Genomic DNA, 24,180 nt, shown 5'->3' with positions numbered 1-24,180 from the left:
CCCCCAGTAACCAAGACCCCCTGAGCCCCCAGCACCCCCAAAGCCTTTCAGAGCCAGATCCCACACATCCACAACACCTCCCTCCACCCCTGAAGTTCCCGGTATCACCCCACAGCACCCACCCAGCACCCCACAGCACCCACCCATCACCCCTCCAGCCCCCTCAGAAGCCCCTTTGGGCCAATTTACCTCCTTCAGCCCCCCACAAGGAGACCCATCCAGTGTCCCCCTGAACCCCAGTTACCCCCAGCCCCAGGGATGACATGGATCCTCTTTCCCACAGCTCAAGAGACAAGCAGAGAGCCTGCAGTTAACACTCCCTAAAAAACGTGGGGAAAGCCCTAAAAAACTGTAGGAAAGACTTCCAAGAGTAAAGAGCTGGGAGATGGAGCAACCAGAGGTCCCTGGAGCCACCCCTAGCGTGAAAAGCTCAGGAGAAAGCAGGAGCAGGACTCAGGCCCAGACTTTAGTCCTTAATTGCAATTAAATGCATTTTCAGAGGCAGCTGTTGGTTGTGAGACAGGTGGTTTTGGTCTCTCTCTGCTCCCTTTTCACAGAATCCTGGAATGGTTTGGGTTGGAAGGGACCTTAAAGATCATCTCAATTCACCACCCAGGTTCCACTGGACCAGGTTGCTCAGAACAGCCTTGTTTAAGCTTCAGCCTTGTTTAAATTCTTGACCTGAACAACTTCTTGCAGCCCTGAATTCTGCAGCTGAATTAAACACTGGGAGAAAAAGGACTTCCCAGGTTTGGGATTCCTGCCCTGTCAATCCCAGTGCAGGGAGCAGGATGGTCTCCTCATTCTGATTTTACTGCCTTTTTGGGGGAAAGGGGTGAAATTCTGGGAGATGCTGTTGGGCAAGACCCAAACCCCCTGACTGGGACGCTGAAAGCTTTGGTTGAAGATTTGTTCCAACTTGTCAGAAGTTCCTCTGGATTCTCCAAGGTGGATTCATCCACAGGAGTAAACTCCTGCTGGCTTTGGGCTGATATCTGAGATCTTCCCAACCCTGGCTTGGCTTAGGCAGCTCCTCTAGTTCTTGTGGAGCGCCTTGAGGAATTACAGTTTAAAAGGGAACAACCTGGTTTAAAAAAAAAGAATTCCTGTGGTCCAAATATGCATTTCCCTCTTGCTATTAATATCTCAGGCCTTGATCCTCCTCCAAATGCTCATGCAGGCATTTGAGGGCTTGCAAAGGAGTGGTGCCTTTGATTCCAGAGTGGGAATGTTTCCCGGGATCATGAATTATTAAAGATAAAAGATGCTTTCAAGTGCAACGCGCTGCCCATGTTTTCCAGCGTGATTTATTTGCCTTCCTGGTGCTTTTCCCAACCTGGCAATGAAAAATTCGTTTCCAGATTTCTTGTGGAGGTTTGGAGTAACTCATGCTTAGGGCATGAACTGCACAAACTGCAGCCTTTTTTTTTCTAGAGGTGATTTCCAGTGGAATAAGACAGGCTTTCCTTTCATCCTGCTGTCCTGGGAAGCCTTTTATTTTTCAGCTCCCACTTTGGGCCCTGCTGGTGGTCCTTCCCTGCAGCAGCAGCAGCAGCGTTGCATTTGTGAGGAATGGAGGCAGCTGCTGCCATCTAATGGGAGATTTCAGCCTCCACAGATAATAAAATAAATAAATAAATAAAAATATATGTAAAAAATAAATAAAATTTAAAAAATAATAAAATAAGCTAAAACAAAACAAAACCTTTTCCTGCACAATCCTGCTACCAACTCAGCGAACCAGCACCTTCCACACTTAATCCTAGCACATTTAGGCAAAGGGAAAAGCTGATCTGGTGGGTGGCTGGGTGGCTTTGCACAGGGAAGTGTTGCAGCCCCAGTAAAAAGAACCTTTCTGGGTTGATCCATCATTTCACCTTCTCTTGTTGTGGATCAGACTTTATGGATCTTGTTATGATGCATCTCTTCTAATGGGTGAAACTTGCAAAGTACCCTTGGATTTATATTATTTTAAGATAGAAGCAGAAATAGTGAAGAGGAGCCTAAACAAAAACAAGAAGCCCTTCCAGATATCCCAAATACCAAACCCGGGCACAGCTCTGAGCTGAGCCAAATAAACCCTTCCCAAGGAGCTGCTCCAGCAATAAAAATGTTGTATAAAGAAACATGGTAAAGAGGGACAGACATGGAATGGCAGCATAAATATATTGCATCAAGAAAAGAAAGTATTTAAATGGTATTTAAGGGAAGATGAGTTGGGACAGGCTTGGGGAAGACATGAAGGGGAGGGAGAATTTAGGGTACAGAGGGCTGGGGGGATAAATTGGGGTGTGCAGGGGAGATAACTCATCCTAAAGGACTCAGAAATTCCTGTGTCATTATGCAAAGTTGTACCTGGCTGGTGAAGCTGGGATATATAAAACATATATAATTATATATAAAAATATATAGTCTTACTAAAAACCCAACTCTTGTTGTCACTTTGTTTTCCTAAAGCAGAAACTAGCTACTATTGTGCTTTGCCATTATATTCATATAAATAACAACAAGCAAACCCAAGTAGGCAGAATTATTTCCCCTTAACCTGCATGTGAACACAGTCTTTAAATACTCCTGTGGAACTGCTGGGAATTTACACAGAACTGATAAAAATACTAAAGTGTAACACTGGTATTCTTATTTGTTTAGTCTGTATCCCGTTGTTTCCAGATCAAATCCAATCCAATTGCAAAGCCAGAGAAACACCAACAGCCTTAAACTCCCTCATTTTATATACTTGGGGAACTCCAGGTATTCATTTCTTCTGTCCCAAGGCTTGGTTTTTTGCTCCCTGCTGCTTCCAGTGTCATTCCAGCATCTCAGATCCATCAGGGTTCCTTCTCTACCTCTTTCCTTGTTTTTTTTTTTATCTCCAAGAGAAAGTGATAAAGTTTCCCAACAAGTATTTTGGAGGGCTGCTGTGTCCTGGACCATGGCAGGAGCTCCTCCCCAGCGCCTGTTGCTCTCAGCATCCAAGGAATATCAGGCAAGGAAAACACACAGGGAGCAGAGAAGGTGTCCAAGGGATATTTTTATGCTTTTATGGCGTCTCTGAGGTTTCAAATCACGGTGGGGGCTGGTCTGTCCATCACCAGCAGCAGTACTTTTTCTTCTGGGGTGCCTTCGGTACTTCTTCTGCCTTATTTTTTAATTCATCTTCACGATCTTTGAGCAACCTGGGAGAAAAAAGAAGCAAATTAAGTGGTTATTTTCCCCTTATTTCATATTGCTATGGTCTTTGACACAACAAGCCTTGGAAAAGGAGGCTCAGCAAGGCTGAAAGGAATCAGGAGAACTGAGAACTGTGGACTCTGCTAAAATCACCAACCTAAATCAAATGACAGACAGAATTCATTTCAGTCAACCCCGGGGGAAATCAGCAGCATCCCCAAAAAAGGGTTTTATCAATCTCCTTGCAATTCTGAGCGTTCAGGAGACAACTTGCTCTGGCTCACCCCAGCCACGCACGTACTGCCCTGAGTTCCCCCTGATGTTTGGAGTCTCCAGTGACGGTGACACACCAGTATTTGGAGTTAAAAAAGCAGGGAGGGAGCCCATGACACCGAGGAGAGCTGGCAGAACCCAACCAAGCACGTTCCCCTCACCTGACGAAGCTGACCATGGACTCCAAGACGTTGTGGCCCGAGGCAGCGCTGCACTCGTAGAACATGAGCTGATGCTCCTGCAAGACACGGAGCCCAAACAGAAAGGTAACATTCTTACCCTGGAATAGCTTAATATGGGAACAAACAGCCGTGGGACAGTCACTGTCAAGGGGAAACAGGAAGGAATCAAGGAAACAAATAACTCATTTGTTGGAAGATGAGGGTGAAATCCAGTTTTTCTGGTCGCTGTGACTCCAACTTTTAATACCAAGGAAAAGGCTGAATAAGATGTGATGTCCTTTGGTTAGCAGAGACATAAGTAGATGTTCCCAGCTCATTTGTGCCTGACAATGGCCAATTTGGGAAAATAAGCATCTATTTCCTTGCCCTGCTGTCTCCTTTGTAAAACCATTGGATAGATACTGGTCCAAATCCCATAAACTTTAAAATTACCTCAATAAAGATGAGACTCTTCTCATTCTTCTCACCTAATTTTTATTATCCATCTATATTTGTAGAGGCTAATTGTACTTCAGGTATTTCAGTATCTTTAAAACAGGATAGGGCTTGGTGGGTTTATTGTTTTTATGCTGCTGAGAAGACAAGTGACACGTCACAGCAAGGACAAGCAGAGCTGAAAATGTTTCAATTTACAGTTCCAATTCCATAAACTGATTTACTGGGGTGGTGCTGAGCTGAAACTAAAATGGCAAAAAGGGAAAGCAAGGCAGGAAAGGGCCAGAGGTGGGGCCGGAGAGCACTTCACCAACCACTGGTGCATGAGGGGTAAATTAGGGGATTCCACCTTCCTCCAGGTCCTCAGGCTGGTGGAATCCATCCACAGCTGTCCCTGCCGAGCTTGGGTGGACACACTTCACCACCTACCTTGGCCAGGCATTCCCCCTCCTTCACAGGGACCTGTCTCTCGGCAGCACGGTCGGTTTTGTTCCCAAGAAGCAGAACAGCAACTCCATCCTCTGCTGCTTCCTGAGCAGTCAAAGAGGGGAGAATCAGGAGAGCATCCCAATCTCCCTTGAATCCCAGCTGGCTACACCATCTACACACTTCTTGGAAAGGATTCCCAAGGATTTGGGCTGATAACAAAACTGTAAATTCTTAAATAAGTTTAACAGCATTTAAGAAAATATTTTTTTTTTCTGCTTAAATCAGCTGTCCTGGTCTATTAACAGGGCATGACATGAATTTACTTTGTGTTCAGCTTCAGGAACCCTCCTGGAGGTGTTCTGGCTGGGATTTACATGCACTGAGCAAGGCAAGATCCTATTTTGTTCCAGAGATTGTAAACACTGGCTTTGTACTCAAATGGAAATCTCTGACGAGAAGTTTTTAGTAAGAGATGAGTCACCTTCCCTTTTTCCAGGACTCAAAGTGGACAATTTTGATTTAAAAGCATTATCAAAAATCAGTTTCAATATTTTCCATTCCTCTAAAATCAGTTTCAACATTTCTCATTCCTCTGCACTGGTTTTTAATCTTTCAAGAGTTGCTCCTTATTCTAACAATGCTATCAACAAATTACCCCAGGAAACACTGGAAAAATATGAAAATTGCCTGTATTTGATTCAAATCCTCCAAGAAAAAGTATTTTATAACCAAAGCCAAGCAGAGTCCCCTCGTCCAAGCACTTGGCCACCCCCGGATGCCCATCCCTAACTAGTGGCAGAGGTCAGGTGAGGAAATGCTGGTTTCGGGGTCACCACCAGCTCCAAGACCTCGTGGACTTCACCCACCTGGATGCAGCTGAGCCAGTACCTCACGTCGGAGAAGGAGTACTGGGATGTGATGTCATACATGAGCACGACCCCATCTGCCTTCCTGAAGAACTGCTTGGTCATGCTGTGGTACCTGTGTGCATTTCAAAGGGTCACCACCACGGGTTAAGGAGGTTTTGCCCCTCAGAGGGACGTGAAATCCTAGAGGGAAAACTGGGAATGTCTAAAAAAAAAAATAAAAAAAAAGGCCACCCCCAAGGTTTGGCTCTTGTCCTGATGGCAGAGGCCAGCCCGAGTGCCAGTTTTATCTTAATTACTTCCTTTATTATGCTTTAATCAGATCACGTACTGTACAGAGTCCCTCCTTGAACAACCCCTCCTTTGCTTAGCAGAGCCAAGAACATTCATTTCCACCAAACTGCCAGGAGAAAGAGAGCCACAGGTTGTGTCCTTAAGCAACAGCACAGCTCCTCACCTCTCCTGACCAGCTGAGTCCCACAGGCGGAGGGCAAAGCGCTTGTTGTCCACAACCAGGTTTTTGATCCGATAATCCAGGCCTAGAAGACACAAAAAAGGGGATATTTGGATACTGTAGCATTCCTCCCTGTGGCAGAGGATGGATGGAGAAGGAACGTGGTGCAGGGTGGACTGAGGCTGCAGATCCAGGGCTTGGTTTAAGAGAAGTGGATACGATTCTTAAAATCTTGTATTCAAGAGAAAAGTATATAAGAATGCACATATAAAGATCTTAGCCAAGCCATAACAGATTGTTAAATACATAAAGGCAAATATTGTATCTAACTATGTGCTAAATTAGGGTTATTTTGGCACTTGAATGGTACAAAAAGATCGAAAAGTTACAGTGCTCGTGGCTTAATGTATGTTTGCTTTCAAGTTGAGACTAATATACCCCTGGAAAGAGATCTGCAAATATCACTAAATACCATTCACCACTCTGTAAGTTTTAGAATATGGACTCTGGGAGAAGTGGGGTGAAGAGAAGAGAAGAGAAGAGAGCTGAAAGGCAAAGGGGGAAGCATGAGAGCCACTGGTACTGGTGCCCTGGGGAGGACAAGGAGGACCAGCGTTGCCTGCTCATGAGCATCCAGGCGTGGGAAGTTGTGGTGGTTCTGGCTGGTCCCTGGGGATGGGTTGTACCACACGCTTGGTGTGAGCTGTAACAGGCATGTAAAGCCCACCAGGAACTTGTGGGGTGGAGGAAAGGGAGTTGCAGTGGTGATCCAAGAGAGTACTTGGAGAAGAGCTGGAGGAGACCTTACCCACTGTGGCAGTGAGGTTGGGGTTGAAGCTGTCGGCGTGTAACCGGTACAGGAACGATGTTTTGCCCACGTGGGAGTCCCCGACGAACAGCACGTTGTACAGGTGGTCTGGGTCCAGGGGAGCTTTAGGACAACCCTCTGGGGCAGCTCCTGCTCCCTCTGCAGCCACAGCCTCTGGCTCCCCTGGGCTGGGCTCGCCCTCCTGGCTCATTTTCTGACCAAGCTCTTGCGGCTTCTCTCGTTTACCAACACCGAGGTCTTCGCTCTGTTCTCCCAAGAGCTGCCTTTGAAGCTCCCCCAGGTCTGCAAGGACCACCCCCAGCTGATCATTCCCAACATCTTCCTGCGGCTGGACCCTCAGGTGAAGGGTTGACCCTGGTGGCACCTCTTGCTTTGGAGGCTCAGCAGGCCCTGCAGCCACCTGCTCTGGTTCCATCACACACGGTGTCTTCCCCTCCAGGTGCTGGGCGGGAGCGTGAATCCTCACGGGGTATCCCTGTGCTGACACCTGCTCCTGGAGCTCGCTTTGGGCTGCCTGTCCTGAAGCACAAACCCGCCACACATCTGGAATGAGAACATCCTCCTGCATCACCGTTTCCAGCTTTACTGGGCCAGTTTGTGAGGGCACCTCGGAGAGCGGGGGGGCCGGGGCAGACACACCGTCATCGTGGCCCTGACGTCGTCCTAGACCCTGGGTTTTGTCTACACTCCTCTCCCCTGCCTCCAACCTCTCTCCCTGCACCACTTCCAGATCTTGAGCTCCATCCAGAGGCCTCCCCTCTGCAGCTGCCCTCTCTCCCTGTGGTAATTCCAGTGCCTGGGTGTCCCCCAGGATCTGCCCATCAGGACCAGCGGGTGCTCCCGGCTTTGCTTCCAGACCAAGACCCTCTGCAGCAGTGACAGGCTCAGGATATGAATCAGCCTCAGCTGGAGGGGGCACATGTGCAGCAGCAGCTCCCTCCCACGTGTTTGTGATGTGAGCTGCACACAGACCTGCCCCAACACCTGGAGTCAGGCTCTGCTCCCCTTCCCACATCCCAGCTGCACCCAGGGGTGCCAGATCTGCCTCTGAGCTCTCTCCTGAGGCTGATTTGAGCTCATCCTCCTCTGTAGACAGCTGCATATTGGCACCAGTGCTCTGGCCCTCCAGTGTGCCCAGGCTTTCAGCCTCCTCTCGTGTTTGTACTCCTGCACCAGCCTCTACTCCCTGCCCAGCTCTTGATCCCTGTGTATCCAGCACAGGCTCCCCCAGTCCTTGTTCCCCATCCTCAGCCTCATCCCTGAGCTGCACAGCTTCATAGTCCTCCTTTCCCTGGGGGGTTTCTGGACTGGCACTCCCACACAGCTGCATGTCTGTCCAGGAGTCCTGTGTCTCCATTTCCACTAATTCTGCTTTATCCACCTGGCCCAGGGGTTGCACTCCTGGATCCACACTCCCTCCCTGCTCTGTCCCCAGGGAGTCAGTCACGCTCAGGGGCTGCAGATCTGCCTCTGTGCTCCCTCCTGGGGTCAGTCTGAGCTCATCCTCCTCTGCAATCAGCTGCACATTGACACCAGAGCTCTGACCCTCCAGCGTGTCCAGTACAGGCTCCTGTGGCAGTCCATGCTCACCCTGTCCTTGTCCCCAGTCCTCAGCCTCATCCCTGAACTCCATGGCTGGATGGTTCCCTTCTTGCTGGGAGGTTTCTGGGTTGGCATCTCCACTCAGCTGCTTGTCTCTCCAGGAGTCTTCTGTCTCCACCATTTCCACTAATTCTTCTGCATTGACCTGATCCAGGGGTTGCACTCCCAGATCCACACTCCCTCCCTGCTCTGACCCCAGGGAGTCAATCTCAGCCAGGGGCTGCAGATCTGACTCTGTGCTTCCTCCTGGGATCAAAGTGAGCTCATCCACCTCTGCAAGCAGCTGCATATTGCCATCAGTGCTCTGGTCCTCAGTGGTGTCCAGGCTTTCAGACTCATCCCAGACCTGCACACCAGCTCCAGCCTCCTCTCCCAGCCCAGTTGCTGCTCCATGAGGTTCAAGCACAGGCTCCTGTGGCAGCTCACACTCATCCTGTCCTTGTGCCTCATCCTCCTCCTCGAGCTGAATGGCTGTTCCACCCTCTCTTCCCCACAGGACTCCTGGGCTGAGGCCCCCACGCAGCTGCACATCTGCCTGGGCATCCTCTGCCTCCATTTCCAAAAACTCTGCTTTATTGACCTGATTCAGGGCCTGCACATCTGGATCTAATCTCTCTCCCTGCTCTGTCCCTGTGGATCCAGCCTCACCCAAGAGCTGTAGATTTGCCTCTGTGCTTCCTCCTGGGATCAAAGCGAGCTCATCCACCTCTGTAAGCAGCTGCACTTTTCCATCAGTGCTCTGGTCCTCAGTAGTGTCCAGGTTTTCATCCTTCTCCTGTGGTTGCACACCTGTACCAACCCCCTCTCCCTGCCCAACTGCTGCTCCATGAGGTTCAAGCACAGGCTCCTGTGGCAGCCCGGGCTCATCCTGTCCTTGTGCCCCATCCTCCTCCTCAATCTGAACATCTGTTCCTCCCTTCGCTCCCCACAGCGTTTCTGGGCTGAGACCCCCACTCAGCTGCACATCTGCCTGGGCATCCTCTGCCTCCACCAGTTCCCGCGGCTGAGACCTAAAGGGGAACAGCCCACACAGGTCAGAGCTCCCTGCAGGTGCTTCTGGTGAGGAAGGACCCTCACTGTGCACCTCAGCAGCCCCCCTTTCTTCCCCCAGCCCTACCTGTGGCTCATCCTCCTCCTCCAGTGGCTGCACACCTGGATCCACACTCCCTCCCTGCTCTGTCCCCGGGGATCCAGCCTCGCTCGAGACCTGCGGATCTGCCTCCTCCTGTGCCGGCAGCTGCGTGTTGGTATCGCTGTTCTGGGCCTCCAGCTGTTCTACATCTGCTCTCATCCCCCCTTCCTGCACGTCGAGGAGTGGCACAGCCGCTACCAGCGGCACCTCAGCCCCCGCGCTGCCTCCCCACCCTGCGTCCCCCCTTACAGACCCTCCCTGCGGCTGCAGCTCTGCCTCCCTGGGCTGTGTTTCCTCCACCTCCTCTTCCTCGCCCCCGGAGCTGCAGCTCATGCCATGCTCAGCCGGGGCTGGCAGCCCTTCGGCATCCGAGGGCTCTCCCCGGGGCTGCAGCTCCGCACTGACACGATCCTCCTCCTCCTCCTCCTCCTCCTCCAGCACCCCGGGGCCGGGAGCCACGGCAACCTCCGGGGTGACACCATCTCCCTGGGCTGCTCCCACTTGTGCCTCGCCCTGGGATGGTGGCTCTGGCTCCAGGTGCTCTCCCAGCTCTATTTCCAGTTTCCCAGAGAGCCCCCACGATGGATCAGCCCATTCCTGCGGTGCCATGCCCAGGGTGGGCACACATTCCCCTGGAGCTGCCCCTGGCTGAAGCTCTTCCACGGCAAGGCACTGTCCCACTGCTAGAACTGCCTGCCCAGCCTCAGGTGGCCCCAGACCTGCCTCCAAACTTTCTCCCTGTCTCATCCCCGCTTCCTCAGCTTCTCCCAGGAGCTGTGCCTTTTCCCAACCTGTGTTTCCCTGCGTCCACCCTTCTCCCTCCACCTCTGCCTCCTCTCCTGTCTCCTTGCTCTCTCCCAGCTGCTCTGTCACCTTTAGCACCATCTCCTTCACACCAGCACCCTTTCCTGGCAGGAATATCATCCTCTGTGCCTCCTCTGGGCTCTCTCCCTGCTCTGCCCCTGGCTCCTTAGCCATGTAGCGCCCGGCTCCCACCGACCCACCAGCCTGCGTCACATCCAGAGCACGAAACTCAGCTGTGGCTGGTCCTTCTTTCAGGTCTCCTTCAAACAGCTCATGGCTGATGTGGCCAGGGAGGGTGTCCTGCAGAACCTCAGGGGTTGTTCCATGGGCTGTGGCTGCCTCCTGTCCTGTTTGGGGCTCAGCATCATCCCGGGGGTGACTGGCAGTGTCTGCCAGAGCAGGGGGTGCACCGGGTGCCTGTGCCTTCAGATGTTTGCTCAGAGCTGCTATTGCATCATTCATCTCTCTTAGCAAAGAGCTCTGGTCAGAGAGGTGTTCCTCTTTGAGGTTCTCTGGGAAGAGCTCCTCTTTTGCAGAGCTCGCTCCCGCCGGGGCTCCCGAAATGCTTATTTCTGCTGGCAGCACTTCCCAAACCCTGGAAAGGGCAGAAAATGGGGGGGATGAGCCCAGTTCCCAGGTCAGGCTCCAGCTCCCTCCCATCCTTGGCCCGTCCCAGGGGGCCTCTGATCTACCACCTGACCCCATCCCTCTCCAAACCCCATCTTATTTACCCTCTGGGTGCACTTGGGGCTCACACGGGCAGCAGTGGGGACAAGGGAAAGGGGGATGCACACATGGATGCATGTGCCTCTTCCCAGTATCTGTCATCATTATCAGACATGAAAAGATGCTTCTCAGCCAGGTACAGCAAGTTCCTGAGCCAAGGGAGTGATGAGCTGGGATAAGAGATGTGATCTCCAGGATGAGAGATGAGTGGGTGGGAGGGGAGCATTAAAAGGACTAAATATCATGGTTTGCCTGGGGAGGGTGGAGGGAGGACCTGGGGCCTTAGCACCAGCTCACAGACCCCAGGGGCACATGTGGGAGCAGCAGCTGCTGCCCAGGACCCCTTACACTTGGTGGGTGTTCTTGGCTTTGCTTTCATCACTCTGGGAACCCAGCCTGATCCGCATCTCCGAGCGGAACTTCTCACTCTTCCCCGGACTCATCTGCAAGAAACAAGGTGAGAAGGGGAGAGGAAAGACAAGAAGCCTTGGTGAGGGAGTGTATCCACCTGAAACAATGCTGAGCTCTTCAGCAGGTATCCAGATGTACCCACCCAAAGGCTTGGGGGTACCAGAACTAAGGTGCTGCTGCTGCCCCCTCCCTTCCCAAACATCTGCATGGCATCGTGACAACCCCATTTGAGGAAGCTTTTAGGGCAGGCAGTGCCTCAGCTGCAGGGGCACCCTGTGCTCCTGGGCTCCCCAGCAGTCCCAAATTGAGCAGCACAAGGCCCTGGAGCGTGGACACCTTGTCCTGTGCCCACACCCCCCTCTGAAGTACCTGTGGGGACATCGGCATCTCGCCGGGTAACTCTGCCATCGCTCTGTCCCTGCAAACACAGAGCACGGGGGTCAAAATGGCAATTGCATCCTCTTCACCACATCCACCCCTGCCCCAGGGCTGTCCTCAGCCCCCAGGGCAGTGATAAAGCAGGACAGCAAAACCCACCACCCCTGGAGCAGTCCTGGCTGGGTCCTTCTGGGTGAAGGGCATCCCCATCTCTGCTGGCACTGTCCTCAAGGGACAGGTGCAGTGCATGCTGCTGATAGTTCTGCCTTTTTTTCCTGATGCTCTTCACACCAAGCCACGGTTAATCTGTACCATGGAGACCTCTGAAGCACCATCATGACTGAGACCCGTCCAGGAGGAAACCACATATGTGCAGATGCTTCACTCAGCCACTCACCCTGGCTCCTCCACGTGCTCCCAAGCCCTCATTGTCCTCAGGTGCCCCTGGGTCTGCTTGAGCTGCCGGTGGAGGTGCTGCAGGTGATCCTCCAGCATCCTGTTGCTCTCCTCCAGCTCCCGGTTTTCCGTGCTGGTGATTTGCTGGGCGCTGCGGAGGCTGCGGCACCGCCGCTCCAGCTGCGGGATGGCAACCAGGACACTCATATTTCCCCACGGAAAATAATTCATGGACAGCCACCTCCTCCAGAGCCTGGGCTGAACTCCCCCTCCACCGTGAGGGGGGGCAATTCACTCATAAGTGGGCCGGGGTTTGGGGCCAGCCCACCTCCATCTGCGCCGTGACCAAGCGCTGCACCTCCCTCTCGCTGGCATCCAGCACCCGCCGCAGCTCCGCGTCCTGCTGGTGGCTCCGGGCCACGCTCTGGGATGGCAACAAGGACGCTGGCACCCACTGGGGGCTGCCAAGGGGATTTTGGGGTGCTGAGTCCCCGCTGGGGTGGGCAGCAAAGGGAGAGGAGCAGTCGGTGACCCACCGTCTGCTCCAGCCGCTGCTGCTCCTGCTGGATCTGCTGCTCCAGGACCTCGCAGAGCTGCTGCACCTCCTTGTCGTGCTCAGCCACACGCCTGTGGGGATGGCGAGGTGGAGGGGTGGGTGGTCTGACCCTGCTGCAGGGGGGGCGGGCTCCTGGGACCCCACATTGCCCACTGGACCCTCTGGCTGCAGCTGGGTTTGCCCCAAGGGGTTCACCCAGCACGGATGTGTCCAACTGAGTCCAGCCCTTTTGCCATCCCATCCAGGACTGTAGAGGGAGCCCAACCCCAAAGACCAGCGAAGCCTCTGCTCTGGCCACTGATGGAGATGTTGAGAGCACTCAGGTTTCCTCCCCGCGGCTGGGATGAGCCATCCTTCCCATCCCTGTCCCCATCCTTCACATCCCACCTCTCCCCACTGCCCTGTGGTGACTCACTTGTTCAGAGTCACCTCCAAAGCCTCCTTCTCCCTCCTGGCTTCTTGGATGCGGTGCCTCATCTTGGCCAGGAATTCCTCCAGGTTGCCCAGGAGCTGGGGCTCGTCCTGCCGGAGCTTCACCCAGAGCTGCCAGATCTCCTGCCTGCAGGGACAGGGGTGCTTTAGGGTGAGCATCTCCCCCAGGGCCCCCCCCCCCCAAAAGCCAGGCCAGGCTCCCTGCAGGGCTCCCATGGGTGCTAAGCAGGGCACTTACTCTTCAGAGATGTTGTCAGTGCCCAGCTGGTCCATAAAGGCAGCAAAGTGTCTCCTGTCCTCGCTGTCCACCCCTTCCAAGGCCGGGCTGGGGAGGACCAAGCGGACCCTCCGCGACGCCGTTTTCCGCCGCCGGTGCTCCCTGGCAGCTTTTTGGGAGCTCAGGAACTGCCCTGCCAACAGATATCCCAAATCCTCAGTGCCCAAGCCGGGGTGCCAGCAAAGCCCAGCCCCTGACACTTCGCACCCCATGGGTTCAACAACCTGCTGCAGCACAATGGGACCCTTCACCGGGTGAGCCACGGGCTGAGACCTGGGCATGGGGACGATTCGGGGACACCACGTGCCACACAGCAAGGGGAGCACTTCACAGCCCTCTTAGCTAAGCACTGGGGCTGTGCCCAGGATCAGCCTGGGCTGTTTGGGGGCAGCGTGTGGCACTTACGGAGCCCGGCAGTGAACTCCTCGCTGCTCAACCTCCCGGTGCCGGCGGCATCCAGCCCGTCAAAGATCAGCTCCAGCTCCTCTGTGCTGCAGGGAAAACCCTCCTCCTGGAATTTCTAAAAACAAAGGAAATCAGGGGGATAACCCCACCCATCGCCCAGTCTCCAGCCACCCACAGAAGACAACCCCATCCCTTACCTGCATGTCTGAGCGGGTGACGAACCCTGCCTGGTCCTTGTCCCGCTCCCTGAGGAAGTCCTGCACCCTCTGCACTATTTCAGATGGCCATGGCTGTTCCTCACCCGGGCCAGGTGCTGGTTCTGGTACCTCACTGGAGCCCTCACGGATCTGCCTGCGCCGGCTGGAGCCCAAACGCCGGCCCTTGGTGCCCGCCCGGCGCTCGGACATGGCCCCAGCTCCGTCCTGTCAGAGAAACCAGCGGGTGCTGAGCCTTGGCTGGCTCTCTCCTTGCTGCAGAGCTTTGCTTTGGGAGGTGGCAGAGAGAGAGAGAGACCAAGCTGGAAGTTCATTTTGCTGGCGCAAGAAGGGTTTGGCAATAGGAAGAGAAGGTCTTATCTCTGATTGCAGGGCACAAACGGAGCCTGGACCCATAGCAAACAGCGGCCATTCCCTCCAGCCATCCCCCTGGATTCCAGCCCATGGGTGAGCACCTTCTCCTGCCACCAGCCAAGCACCCATCCCAAACCTCCCCCTGCCCTGGCTGTGGAGGTTGCACAGGGCACCAGCCCCCTCAAAGGCCACCTGGGAGGTGACACAGCCGGGAGGTGACGCCAGCAAAGGACCAGCCAAGGCGATGCTGGAGACCTGGTGGTTCCACCTGCTCCCTCAGAGCTCAGCAGCAGCTTTAAAAATTCCTCCCCCAGTTTTCACAGCTGTGAGTCACCTCCGGGGAGAGCCACGAGGCCTCGGGAGGTTTCCATCGCTCTGTGTGCTCACCCCAGCTTGTGGGGTCTGGGCTGGGGACCCCCCACAGCCTGAGGGGGTGGCAAACACCACCAGCCACCGTGCCATCCCTGTGAGGGGTTGTTCTCTGAGTAGCAAAGCTGAAACACCGAGGGAAGGAAACCACAGCCCTGGGGAGCTGTGACGCAGAGCCGGGGCCGTGTTTGAGCCCAGCTTTCCTCTCCCAGCCCAGGGAGACCCCCCAGCTTCCCCAGCCCTCCTTCCCTTTCCAGTGAGAAGCAGCCATGCTCCTAAATCCCAGGGTGCTCCAGAAATGTGGGAACAGACCCCAAAACTAGGGGGGGCTTGTGGAGTTGCTGCAGTCCCAGAGGGCAGAAACCAAGTGCCTTTATGGTGGTCTCAACCCCACAAAGCAGAAGTGGGAGCCCCCAGGGAGGAGAAGCAAGAGCTCTGGGTGGGAAGGGGGGTTGTTTAAGACATGGGGAAGCCCCCAGTTACCTTCCCCAGCCCCTGGGGGGTGGGCTGAGCCCGTTGCACCACAGAGGCACTGAACAAACAGGGGGATGGGGTGGGAATTGTGCACCCCCAGCCAAGCAGGTTCCCCCCACGGCATCACCAGCAACCTGCCTCTCCTCCGAAACCTCCCACGCTGCTCCCAGCCGTCAGAAAAGGGCCCCTCAGCCACAGTCCTCCACAAGCAGCAAGAAAAACCTCCCACAGAAAGAAAAAAACCCCTTATTTCCCCTCTTTTCTACTCCTTCAGGTGATGCACCAACTACTCTCCGGGGGCAGCAGAACTTACCCTTCCCACGTGCCGAGAGGGACCCTCAATTTTGGGGCACACGAGGCAGTGGGGCCCCCCGGGCCAGGGGAGATGCTGGTCCCACAGCAGCCCGTGCCAGAGCTCTCATTTTCTCTTACTCAAGGCGCTTTCCGCTGTGGGGGTGACACTCAACTGCCGGCGCTCACACGTTTCCTGTTTGCTGCCTTGCAAGCGGGGTGAGGGAAGGACCCATCCAGAGGGTCACCATCCCCCTCAAACCCCTCAGATCCCCAAAGCAGCTCTGCAAAGGCATTGGGAACTGCAGCAGAAGTCCCCATCCTTTTCTCATCCGCAACTGTCCAGGGCAGGGGAAGAGCAAATGTTTATTTTAAGGCTCCAAGTAACCCAAAGCACAGGACTATCTGTAACCCACAGATCACAACATCCTACCATCGACAGAACAACCTGCAAGTCCCCCCCCCGTGGAGGCTCTTTGGTCCCAGCATTTGGAGATCTCACCTGCTGTGCAGCTCTTTGATGCTTTTTTTCAAGGCTCCTGCCTGAATTATTAAGTTGGCTTTAAACCCAGCACTAAACCCACTAAGCCCTGCCCGTGGGCTGTGCCTGCTCTGGGTCACAAGGGGAAAGGGGGATGTGGTGGGTCATGGGCGTTTTTATTCCATTTTAACTGCAAAATGGGAAGAAAACTCAAGCAAGGGGAAACATAAACTCTTATCTGTAGGTTGTAACTAGAATTAACAGATCTGAGCCCACAGGAGGGTAAGATCCAGGAGGGAGGGTACGATCCAGCCCCGATGAGATGCTGGGCAGGTCTCAGAGAAAGGGGCTTCAATATAGTAGGGAAAAGAAGGGAAGCACCTGACCCTCCTCCTATGGGAGTTTGAACATCATCCCTGCGCTGTGCCAAAGCCAGGCTGGACTGAGAGCAGCAAAACACAACCTGGGCTGAAAGAGGGAAAATCCCATCCATTCCTCAGCTGCTGGAAGCCCCTTGTGTGTCCCAGAGCTGGGGACACACAGTCCTGGAGTGTCCCAGGGACTCAAAGCTCAAGCCTCAGTGCCCAGCTCCCTCTGGCACAGCAGGGCCAGGCCCTGGGTGTCCCTGCAAACAGGGACAAGGGGGGTTTCACTGGTTTGTTTCTCGTTTCCTCCGTCACCAGCTCTCCTGGCAAACGGGAGGTGACAGCAGAGGGGAGCAGTTGGCAGCAGCCAAGGGGGCTGACGTAAGGGGAAAGATTACAGGGGCTAAATCTGTAGGGTTTGACTCAGCAGCAGCTCAAAGGCAGTGTGATTGTGCCCCACAAACAAGGGCTTGCCTGGCTGTCACCCCACACTCTGGGGACAGGCAGATGCTGAGTGATGACAGGAGGTTGTCACCATTGAGACTTTAACTTCATCTGGACCCTCTGCAAAGCAGGTCATTTGTGCCATGAACCAGAACCTGAGTCTGCATCCAGGTCTTGCTCAGTCCTCAGGGGTACCCCCGACTCCCAGGGGATCTCAGTCCCACCTGGGACTTGCTGCCACACCTTTCCATCAGCAATGACACCATCCCAGTGTCCCTATCCCAGCGTGGCCACCCACTTTCCCCACCCAGCACTGCAGGAGGAAGGGATGGGACCAGCCTGGCCGTGGCTAATGGCCACTTGTCCCACAGCACAGTGCACTGGGGGTTAGGAGGAGCAGGGTCACAGTGGCAAAGGGGGAACAATGTGGGTAAAAGGAATCACCTTCACACAGGGGCCTGCAGTGAGATCCCACTCACTGGCTTCTGCTGGGGACGTGGTGGCAGCACCAGACCACTGTCCTAAGGCAATGGGGTTAAAAAACTTGCCATGACCCCCGTGCTTATCCCTCTCAGGCCTCACAACAGCAGCTCTCAGCTCAGGGCTGCACCCCCAGGCTCCAGAAGCAGGCAGGGACCCAGAGCACCTTCCTCCCCACAGCCAGGCCCTGCTCCCAGTTATTCCCATCAACCCAGAGACACCAATTCCCTTATACATGGCCAGTGTTTATTGGAAGTTAACATTTATAAACAAACATGTATCTCCCCTTTCCCCACGTACACTTAATAGCATTATTATTAATATAAATAAACATTTAGTGCTGGGAGCTTGGCAGCTTCACCGACAGCAAAGTGCATCGTGGTGCAAGGTGGGAGGTCAATCCCATCCCTTTCCTTCCTGGGACCATCTTGCACCACTTTCCAGAGTCCAAATCCAGCAGAGGAGGAGATGAACCCCGGGAAAGTGCTGAGACCCGTCAGTGTAGAGTCCCTCAGGAGCAGGGACTCATCCTTCAGTGCTGGGACTGAGCAGCCTTTGCTCCAGGCCGTCCCAGAGGTGACCCAAGTCCTTGCTCTGCAGAGCCAGGTGAGGGTCCTCTCCCCTCAGCCCCAAAGGAGAAAAAGTCCAGGAAAACAAGCTACAATTCCTATTTCAGCATCATCCCTAGAGGAGCCCAACAGAGCCGGAGCAGGCGCTCCCCAGCCCGCTGTCAGTGTTGAAGGAGGCTGGAACGTGAGGGCAAACAGCACCACTCCAGCCAACAACAAGGCAAGAAAGGGGGATTTTGGGCCAGTACAGCACAAGGGATCCCAAAGCCTCGCAGGCAGTGTTGGGCCCCCCAGCTGCTGTTCCAAGCTGGGGGCCTGCAGTGGGTTTGTCACCTCCTGGCAGTGACAGCACCGGTGAGTCACCCCGAGGAAGGGCTGCCCAGGGAGCAGCTTCCTCTCCCGAGCAGCTGTAGGAAGGAGCAGCCCCCAGGGTGCTCGTGGACAAGTGCTTGGCACTGCTGGGACAGAGGGCCACCCCCCACGTGCCAGCAGCCGAGGTGTCCTCGGGGCCAGGATGTCTCAGGGCTCCTCACCCCACGTCAGTGACTTCTTCTGAAGGATGTCTGGTGCCACCAGGTGGCTGGGACACGAGTGTCCCCCACCAGGACAGCAGGACGGAGCAAGGATGGTGCTCGGCCTCACCACCACAGGGCAGAAGGACCCTTCTCCACAGGCAGGGCAGTGCCTTAGTCCCACCAGGCCCACCTCAGTCCTCCTCCACCCCCAGCGTGGGGCTCCAACCCTCACCAGGGGCTCCTCCTCTACATTGCACACAGTGAAGGTTCCTCAGGACCCCAGAACTACTCATAAATAGGGAACTACAGACTCTACATTGCTTAATACAGAAGAGCTTACGCAGCACAGGGTGGGGGGCAAGCCACAGACCCCCCCATGCTCAGCAGCATCAGCAGCTGTCCCCGATGGCAGAGGAGCCACCACCGTGTCATGGCTTGGGCTTGGCAGGGACGATCCTCCTCTTGGCACTGTAGAAGTCTGGAGGGCAGAAGGAAAGGGTTGGGAAGTGCCTGCAGCCCGTTGGGAGCAGTGGGGCAGGAAGAGGGAGGTGTACCCAGAGAGGCACCCCAAAATCAGCCCAGGAGGGTTCCATCCCAGAGCTCCCCCCCACCCAAAGCTCCCGGGGAGAAGAGCCTGCAGGTCTCCAATATCTCTGATGTTTGGTCTCACCTGTGTTTCCACCCCAGGCCCTGACCTTAGAGGGCAGAAATTTCTTCCTAAGAAATTTTTTACAGTGAGGGTGGGGAGGCCCTGGCAGGGGTTGCCCAGAGAAGCTGTGGCTGCCCCATCCCTGGAAGTGTCCAAGGCCAGGCTGGATAAGGCCTTGAGCAACCTGGAATAGTGGAGGTGTCCCTGCCCATGAAGGGCTGGGCTTGAAACGAGATGATCTTTAAGGTCCATTCCAACCCCTTAATGTTCTGTGATTGGGTCTGGCCACAGGAACTGAAAGTGATTTTTGAATTTTTGGGGGGCATCTTCACCTACAAAACCCACAAGCCCAGTGCAATCCCCTTGCCTAACCCCCAGCAGCCAAAAGGCACCCAAGGGAGATCCATGGAAGGTGGTCTCCACCCCATGCCCTGGAGCCAGGCAGGGCTCTCTCTGGCAGCCAAGTCCCCTCTGTCTGTCCCTACCATGCCACCAATGTCACCAAGCACCCACGGAGTGACACCAAGCCCCCAGCACTCACCTTTGATGGTGGTCTGCCCACGTTTCAAGCCCTGTGTGGAGCCAGCCTTGTAAACCTCCGAGCTCTGCTGAGACTCCTCGGGGCGAATCCTGCCAACACAGTCCCTGGAGGGGACCTTGCAGACCAAGGAGCTCCTGCTGTCGCTGCTGCTGACAGCCCTGACCAGGCTGTGGACGCCCTGGGGTGGCTGCTCAGCCAGGAGGATCCTCTCCCACTTGAACGGCCCTTCCAAGGGAGTCTCCGTCTCGAAGTCGAAGTTCCAGCGCCGCTGAGCTTCTTGCAGTTGTTGCCTCATCTTGTCCTCAAAGTCATTCTGGAGCTCCTCGTGGTCCACGGGGCCAAAGAGGTTCCTGCACACTTTGCTGCTGCAGGGCGTCTGCCCAGCCCTGCTGAGTGACACGGGCATGGTGGCGGCTGGGGGGGAAACCAGAGGGAGTTACTGACTGTTGGGAATGCCGGGAGCAAACTCAAGGGTAGCGTGTTGGCTACCAGAGCAGAGCACGCGGTAGCCAAGGTGGGACAAGCTGGGCTGGGCTTTGCAGCGAGCCAGCCCAGAGGGCTGTGCCAGCTTCATCTGGACTTTTAGGATTTTAGCGGTATCTTAGGCAGAGGCTTGAGCATGGGTGAGGTCACACACATTCCGGGGTGACGTGGAAGGCTGGGGACGGAGCAGATGGCGACATTCCCCATCCTTCCTCCAGCCCTGCCAGGGCACAGCATTCGGCATCTTGATGCTGGCACAGGCTCCATCCACAACCCCACTGCATTCCCACTTCCACACAGCCACAAGGCAAGCTGGCACACGGGCAAGTGAAGCAACAGGATGTTTTCCTGGCCAGTTTCTTCATCTCAAGAACCCAGACCCAGTGGTAAGGAAACCTTTTAAGCAACTGCAAGAACATGCCACAAGCTTGACCACTGTGCTCACCACCCTCCTTATCTGCAAGGAGCTGTTGGGTAACCAGAGACAAGACCTTGTTTGTTTTTTTTCCCAAATCGGTGCCAAAAGCCTTGACCTTCAGAGCAATTGGCAAAGCCTTCCCTTCCAAGCAGTCCTTCCCCTGACACGTGTGTGGGGATAATGGATCCCTCACACCACCCACGGTTACGAGGAACCTCAACACAGAATCAGAACTGTTGAGGCTGGAAAAGACCTCCCAGATCATCGAGTCCAACTGATAAGACAAGCAGCGCTGTGGGATTTGACAGCTTTCCAAGCTAAGGGTTGTCCCTGCTGGGACAGCCACGCTCATTAAAATCGTTTAGGGAAAAAAGATTCACGGAAATGAAATCCCTGCAAGGCATCTCTAACTGCCCACACAATCTAGGACACCCCCCCCCCCTCCAAGACTTTCACTCATGCCCCCAAACTTCCACAAGGACAGGGTTCTCAGTCTCCTGCAGGGAGGATTTCTCCCCACATTCAGCACTTGCAGCCCCTCTGGATCACCTGTGCCCCACTGTCTTTCCTAGATTCCCGGAATTGTTCAAGGACCTACTGGACATGGCATTACTGCTCTGGTTTAGTTCACAAGGTGGTGTTCAGTCAAAGGCTGGACTCGATCTCTCTGGAGATCTTTTCCAAACCAAAAGATTCCATGATTCCATTACCAGGCACGTTGTGCCAGTGGGCAGCTGAAGAACCTCCAGCTTGGGGGCTCGGGGGGGGGGGGGGGGCCACACTCTGTCCCGGGGGCCACCCCAACCCTGTGCCCAAGACTCAGCATCCCAGGGTAAAAATAGAAATGCAGCTTCCCTATCTCCTGTCTGAGCAAACAGGATGACCTCACTGCTAGGCAAGTCCCAGCATGTCCAGGCAAGCCCTGGCAGGTAGTGGGCTGGGAGGGGGGGCGAGGGGGGAGAGGAGACGACGACGTGTTCCCACACCCTGACCAGACCCCCCCGCCCCTCCAGCCCTCGCCGCCTGCGTCCCGCGCAGATGTCCCGATCCTCAGGTCAACGACACGGCCCAGGTGCCTCCCCGGAGCCTGGAGATAACACCTCCGCCCTGACTCACGGCCGCAGATTTGCCAAAGCCACCAATGAGGGAAGGACCGGGGCCGGGTCACCGTCCCCTCCCTCGGGGCTGGCGCCGCTTCCAGCGACCTCTGCCCAGCGAGAGCTTTCGAGGCTCCCCGTACGCGGCTGGGGAACCCCAAGATTTGGGCAAGGAAGCGGCAGGTGCTCGGCTGCGTTAGAGCCTCACCCGGCCGGGCTGGGCACCCCCAGACACACACACACACACATACCAGTGGGGTCCACAGGCACCTGCGACACCCCGACCAGTCACACCAGTGCGGGGAAAGCTGGGAGGGGAGGGCTGGGAGCACCCACACCCGGGCAGGGGTGGGGGCGATGAAGCCAGTGAGCCCGCGCAGAGAACGCCCGGCTCATGACACCGATGGGGCAAAGCCGGGGCTGACACGGGGGTCTGAGCAAACCGGGGGGCTGACCCGCGGGTGGCCGGTCCGGTCCCCGCGGGACGGCGGCCACGGAGGATGCTGGACGGCGGGACCGCGCACCGCACCGCACCGCGCCCCGCTCCGCCGCCGCCGGAGGGCGAGCGCGGCCCGGCCCCGGCGGCCCCGCGGCCGCACGGGGGGCTCCGGGGGCTCCCGGGGGTCCGCACCGACACCGCCGGCACCGCCACCGGGCGCGGCCCCGCTCCCTCCCCGCGCCGGGGGACGCGGCCCCGGGCGGAGCCCACCCCGCTGCGGCGCTTCCCCCGCTCCGGGCACCGGCACCTCCCCGGGCAAACTGGCGCTTCCCCGGCCGGACCGGCTCGTTGCTTCCTCCCTGCCCGGCCAGCGAAGGGCCGGAGCCGCCAGGAGCCGGGGGTGACTGGAAGCCACCGGGTCCAGCATCGCCGCACTCACCGTCAGCTCCCGCCGCGTCTGCCGGGCTAATGCCGCCACTCTCCGTCTTTATAGGGCCGGGGCGGGGCCAGGCCGAGTCGTCACGGAGTTCCCTGCAGTTCGTAAGCACTCGCACATATCCCCGTATGTGACCTGCCCGCCGCCCCATCCCGGTCCGCGGTGCCAGCGGGAGCAGGGCGGGCCGGGACCCCGGGCACAGGGAGAGGGTACCCGTCCTTCTAGAGGGTGCGGGGAACCTTCTAGAGGGCTAGGGGCTACGGGGAGCCCCGCGTTAGGACATCCAGCGACCCCCTTCCCTGGGACATCCTTACTGTAGGGGATGGAGGGATCTCTCCCCCCTCTCCCTCATCATGGATATGGGGAATCCCTTCCTAGGGGCGTGCAGGGACCCGGCATCAGGGGCCACAAGAACCCCCCCAGTTAGCACATACAGGGACCTCGTTCCTAGGCGGAGGATTGGGGTACCCCCCATCAGGGAATACTGGGATCCCCCCATTAGGAAATACAGGGACCTTGAGGGGGCCCAGGGACAACCCCCAGTAGGGGATGTAGGGACCCCGTTCCTAGGGGGTTGCAAGGATCCCCCTATCAGGGGATAGAGGGACACCCCTGTTAGGATATACAGTGACCTCCTTCCTAGAGGGGAGTCAGGAGACAGAGGGGCCCCCTATCAGGGATGCAGGGGGATAGGGAATACAGGATAGAGGATACAGGGACCCCTCAGCAATGGATTCAGGGTGCCCCATCCCAGCTGGGAGACGCAGGGGTTCAGTTGGCTGGAGGAGGGGAGGGGTCCCGTCCCACCCAGGCTGTCCCGCCCACCAGGTCACTGAGGGAAGAGGGATAATAGTTTAAGGAAGGGACAGCTCAGCTCCTCGGGGTGCCCACCTCAGAGCCACCCCAGGATGATGCTGACCTGGTCCCCAGGTACTGCCCAACCCGTCCCGGGCCACCCCTGGCCCCTCCAGATGGGTTTTCTCTGCCGGGTCTGGCTCTGCTCCACCAGCTGGATCTGCGGCCAAAGGAAAGCGTTTGGGGAAGGATCTGCTGCTCTGAGTCCTGCAGGCTCTGGGGCAGGGATGAGGAGGAGGAACAAGTCCGTGCATGTCCTGCAGGGTCCCGTGGCAAGGATTTGGGGGGATCTGTGGCTTAGGTGGAAAATACATCCAAGTGCACAGGCAGGAAAGGTGTGAAGCCAGGGCAGCTTCTGCTGGGGCCAGAGGGCACCTGCCCCTGTGCCTGGTGTTTGGTCCATCCCTGCCCTGTGGCAGGATAAACTATGCCCTTGGATTTAGCCCACCCAGTGCATGGGGGCCACATCCTGCAGCTCCCCCCTCCCAGCCCAGCACATGCTGCCCAGACACTGAGGCACCGTGGCCTGGGCACAGGGGGACACAAGAAGATGGGCACAAGAAGGTGACAGCACACTTCCCAAGTGACAAAAGATCACGTTAAAGTGATTGATCCCTCGGGAATGCCAGGCCTTCTCCAAGGCCCCTGGAGCCGGCAGGTGCTGGGGTGCTGAGCAGGACCCTCCGTGTGGAAACCACTTGTGCTTCTCCCGGCTGGACCAGCAGCTTCCCAGCGGCTGGAGCAGCTGGGGAATATGTTTGGGCATGTTTGGCTGGAGGCTGCCACGCTGTGCAGGAGGGGTTTGACATCACTGGTCCCCACTCTGTGGTGCTGGGCAAGGTCGAGTTGCTGGGATTTGGGTGGGTGGTGGCTGCTCAGCGCCTTGGCTGCCTCCTGACAGGCACAGTGGGGTGGGCAGGAAAGGTGAAAGGAGGATTTAAAGCATC

The 24,180-nt window shown here is 56.2% G+C and overlaps 3 protein-coding genes across 3 annotated transcripts in view; all 3 read right to left on the bottom strand.

The window, feature by feature from the left end:
* CUNH6orf89 (chromosome unknown C6orf89 homolog) overlaps positions 1 to 14,157 on the bottom strand; it is a 36,729-nt gene extending 22,572 nt beyond the window's left edge. Inside the window, exon 1 of the mRNA XM_027897409.1 lies at positions 14,138 to 14,157. The gene's annotated coding sequence lies outside the window, so the exon portion shown is untranslated. The remainder of the gene's footprint in view (positions 1 to 14,137) is intronic.
* RAB44 (RAB44, member RAS oncogene family) lies at positions 2,701 to 14,165 on the bottom strand. The gene is made up of 16 exons (XM_027897407.1): positions 13,956 to 14,165; positions 13,759 to 13,873; positions 13,315 to 13,486; positions 13,060 to 13,203; positions 12,625 to 12,715; positions 12,417 to 12,512; positions 12,090 to 12,268; positions 11,684 to 11,732; positions 11,252 to 11,346; positions 10,378 to 10,772; positions 6,619 to 7,182; positions 5,814 to 5,895; positions 5,357 to 5,471; positions 4,491 to 4,592; positions 3,606 to 3,682; positions 2,701 to 3,176 (listed from the first exon to the last, which is right to left on the bottom strand). Exons 1-16 carry the CDS (start codon positions 14,163 to 14,165, stop codon positions 3,089 to 3,091), a joined length of 2,574 nt encoding a protein of 857 aa, XP_027753208.1. The 3' UTR covers positions 2,701 to 3,088.
* A 3,290-nt stretch (positions 14,166 to 17,455) lies between these two features.
* On the bottom strand, positions 17,456 to 22,412 carry CDKN1A (cyclin dependent kinase inhibitor 1A). The gene is made up of 3 exons (XM_027897412.1): positions 22,382 to 22,412; positions 19,506 to 19,919; positions 17,456 to 18,793 (listed from the first exon to the last, which is right to left on the bottom strand). The coding sequence occupies exons 2-3, from the start codon at positions 19,909 to 19,911 to the stop codon at positions 18,744 to 18,746; spliced, it is 456 nt and encodes a 151-aa protein (XP_027753213.1). The 5' UTR covers positions 19,912 to 19,919; positions 22,382 to 22,412; the 3' UTR covers positions 17,456 to 18,743.
* Between the last annotated feature and the right edge of the window lie 1,768 nt (positions 22,413 to 24,180).

The sequence above is a fragment of the Empidonax traillii genome, unplaced genomic scaffold (genome assembly GCF_003031625.1).
Source record: "Empidonax traillii isolate 1590-97213 ecotype Southwest subspecies unplaced genomic scaffold, ASM303162v1 scaffold541:size654180, whole genome shotgun sequence".
In the NCBI taxonomy this organism is placed as follows: domain Eukaryota; kingdom Metazoa; phylum Chordata; class Aves; order Passeriformes; family Tyrannidae; genus Empidonax; species Empidonax traillii.
Note: the sequence above shows the minus strand (reverse complement) of the source record. Positions and strands in the feature narration are given on the sequence as shown.

Coding starts and splice junctions, on each gene's coding strand:
- RAB44 (XM_027897407.1), bottom strand. CDS start 14,165: ATGTCCGAGCGCCGGGCGGGCACCAAGGGCCGGCGTTTGGGCTCCAGC. Junction 13,487..13,758: donor GGAGTTCACTGCCGGGCTCC/GTAAGTGCCACA, acceptor ATCTGTTGGCAG/GGCAGTTCCTGAGCTCCCAA. Junction 5,896..6,618: donor CAACCTCACTGCCACAGTGG/GTAAGGTCTCCT, acceptor TGTGTCTTCTAG/GCCTGGATTATCGGATCAAA.
- CDKN1A (XM_027897412.1), bottom strand. CDS start 19,911: ATGCCCGTGTCACTCAGCAGGGCTGGGCAGACGCCCTGCAGCAGCAAA. Junction 18,794..19,505: donor TGGGCAGACCACCATCAAAG/GTGAGTGCTGGG, acceptor TCTGCCCTCCAG/ACTTCTACAGTGCCAAGAGG.